Raw genomic sequence first — 3,040 nt, forward strand, 5'->3', positions numbered from 1 at the left:
AGAAATCATATAAATAACATTTTTAGACCAACCATAACAAAATTAAGCTAGAAATCAATAACAGAAAGCTATCTGGAAAATCACCAAATATTAATAAATTAAGTAATACCCTTCTAAGTAATCCATGGGTCAAAAGAAGAAGTCTAAAGGGAGATATTAAAATACTTTAAACTGAAATAAAAATAAAAGTACAACATAGAAAGATTTGTGGTGCTATAACATGGATGAACCTTAAAAATATTGTACTAAGTCAAATATGCCAGCATGAAAGGACAAATATTACATAATTCCACTTGTGTGAGGTACCTGGTATAGGCAAATTTATAGAGACAGAAATTAGAACAGAGGTCAGCACATTTGGGGTAGGAAGAAATGAGGGGTTTAATGGGGATAAGTTTCTGTCAGAGATGATGAAAAAGTTCTGGAAACGGATAGTGGTAATGGCTGTACAACATTGTGAATGTACTTAATGCCACTAAATTGCACACTTAAAAGTGGACAAAATGATAAATTTTGCTGGGCGTGGTGGCTCAAGCCTGTAATCCCAGCACTTTGGGAGGCCGAGATGGGCGGATCACGAGGTCAGGAGATCGAGACCATCCTGGCTAACACGGTGAAACCCCATCTCTACTAAAAAAAAATACAAAAAACTAGTCGGGCAAGGTGGCAGGTGCCTGTAGTCCCAGCTACTTGGGAGGCTGAGGCAGGAGAATGGTGTGAACTCGGGAGGAGGAGCTTGCAGTGAGCCCAGATCGTGCCACTGCACTCCAGCCTGGGCGACAGAGCGAGACTCCATCTCAAAAAAAAAAAAAAAAAAAAAGATAAATTTTATGTTACGTACATTGTACCACAATTTTAAATGTATTTAAAAAATTAGTGGGACCCTGATAAAATAGTGCTTAGAGGGAAATTTATAGCATAACATTAAATACAAATATTAGAAATGAAGAAATATCTAAAATCAATGGCCTAAGCTTATAGTTTAGGAAACTAGGAAAAGAAGAGCAAATTAAATAAAGCAACCTGAAGGAAAGAAGTAATTAAAAAATAGAGAAAATCAATAAAGTTAAACCTGGCTCTTTTGAAAAGATGAATAAAATTGGTAAATCTTTAGACAGCCTAACCAAGAAAGTGAAAAAGAAAAGACACAAATTATCAATATCAGGAATAAGAGAGGGAGTTCACAGCCAATCACACAAACGTTAAAAGCTTAATAAGGGAATACTGTGAACCTCACTATGACCATAAATTCAATAACTTAGATAAATTGGGCCATTTTCTTGAAAAACACAAACCACCAAATATCACTCAAGTTGAAAGAGATAACCTGAATAGCTCAATATCTATTGAAAAAATGCAATTGATAGTTTAAAACCTTCCCAGAGAAAGAACTAGTGGCCCACATGTTTTCGTTGATAAATTCCACCAAGCAGTCAAGAGAGAAACAATATCAATACTACATAATCTCTCATGGACACTAGAAGGAAGGAACACTTCCCAACTCATTTAATGAGGTTAGCATTATCCTAATAACGAAGCCAGACAATGATATGACAAGAAAAAAGACTACTACAGATGACTATGTCTCATGAATATAGATGCAAAATTTTTTTTTTTTTTTAGAAAATACTGGCTCTTTAATGGGGAATGGGAGGAAGGGCTGTCCGGACAAGAATGGGGTCAGGCTGTCAGAAGCGCAGCCCCCTGTGGGCTAAGTCGGCTGGGGCCTCCTGTATCTGGCTCTGCAGCTTGCGTGTGGCGTCCTCGCAGTCATGAAAAGTGGCCACACGATAGCCCACAGTGGCCAGGGCATAGCAGCCGGCGGACACCAGCAAGTAGGCGGGCAGTGGCCACAGGACTTCCTGGCAGGACAAGGGCAGCTCCAGGCCCAAGGCTCCCGTGGTCAGGGCCGCCCAGGTGGAGCCCAGGATCGCCAGTCCCCAAAGCCACTGCGCTAATTTCGCCATGGTCACTCTGCCCCACGTCTCCCCTTCCCGGCGTGGCCCGTGATGCAAAATTTTTAAACAAAATATTAGCAATTTAAGTGCAACCATGTAGATAAAAAGGACTGTATATCAAGACAAGGTGGGGTTTATCTCAGGAATACAAAGCTGCTCCAACATTCAAAAATCTATATTAAAATTTTTGAAAACACATTAAGAGACTAAATAAGAAAAGCCATATGATTACATCAACAGATGCAGAAAAGGCTTTCAACAAAATTTGACATCCATTTATGATTTTAAAAAATTTCAACAAACTAGGCATAGATGGCAACATTCTTAACCAAATAAAGGTTATCTGCAAAAACCCATAACTAACATCATAATTTGTCACAGCCTGATGGCTTCTTCTTGCTCACTGCCCTGAAAAAAATCAATGAGAACAGCAGGTGTTGCAGCTAAGAAAGAGTTTAATTACAGGGCTGGCCAAGCAAAGAGAACAGGGAGAAATTTCTCAAATCTGTCTTTCTGAGAATTCAGAGGATAGGATTTTTTTAAGGGTACTTTGGCAAGCAGGGGGCTGAGGAACTGGAACAATTGATTAGCTGGGGATGAAATCACAAGGGGCATCTAAAACTGGCTTCATACAGCTGAGTCAGTTCCCAGGAGGGGAGTGCTTCTCAAAATCTGATGGCATCTTTTGGTGTACCAAAATGCTAAATCTGAAAAATGTCTCCAAGACCAGTTCTTTAGGTTTCACAATAGTGATGTTATCTATAGGAGTAGTTAAGGAAGTTAGAAATCTTGTGACCCCTGGTAACGTGACTCTGGGGCAGTAAGCAACTTATAGGAAAACACGCTAAGCAATGGCAGGTGATTGTTTAACTCTGCCCATTCTTTAGCAAAGTTCAAGCCCCTACCATAATTTTAACCTAGCCTTATGAATGTGGCATCAATCTTCAAACAAGGAGGGGGTCAGTTTCCTTTGTCTGAAAGTTGAAGTATAAACTAAATTCCTCTCATAGTTATCTTGGCCTCTGTGTTAGTATAAGAAAAAAAAAATTAGCCTGTGACATTAGAAACAAGATGGAGCGGAG

At 39.4% G+C, this 3,040-nt stretch overlaps 1 protein-coding gene across 1 annotated transcript; it reads right to left on the reverse strand.

Annotated features, from left to right (window-relative positions):
- Nucleotides 1-1,617: 1,617 nt before the first annotated feature.
- Nucleotides 1,618-2,000, reverse strand: LOC105509450 (dolichol-phosphate mannosyltransferase subunit 3-like). The gene has a single exon (XM_011938672.1). The coding sequence runs from the start codon at nucleotides 1,965-1,967 to the stop codon at nucleotides 1,689-1,691; it is 279 nt and encodes a 92-aa protein (XP_011794062.1). The 5' UTR covers nucleotides 1,968-2,000; the 3' UTR covers nucleotides 1,618-1,688.
- Nucleotides 2,001-3,040: the final 1,040 nt, after the last annotated feature.

Source organism: Colobus angolensis, unplaced genomic scaffold (assembly GCF_000951035.1).
Source record: "Colobus angolensis palliatus isolate OR3802 unplaced genomic scaffold, Cang.pa_1.0 Scaffold176, whole genome shotgun sequence".
NCBI classification, from domain to species: Eukaryota; Metazoa; Chordata; class Mammalia; order Primates; family Cercopithecidae; genus Colobus; species Colobus angolensis.

What these genes read in the sequence shown, in the direction of transcription:
- LOC105509450 (XM_011938672.1), bottom strand. Translation starts at nt 1,967, where the DNA reads ATGGCGAAATTAGCGCAGTGGCTTTGGGGACTGGCGATCCTGGGCTCC.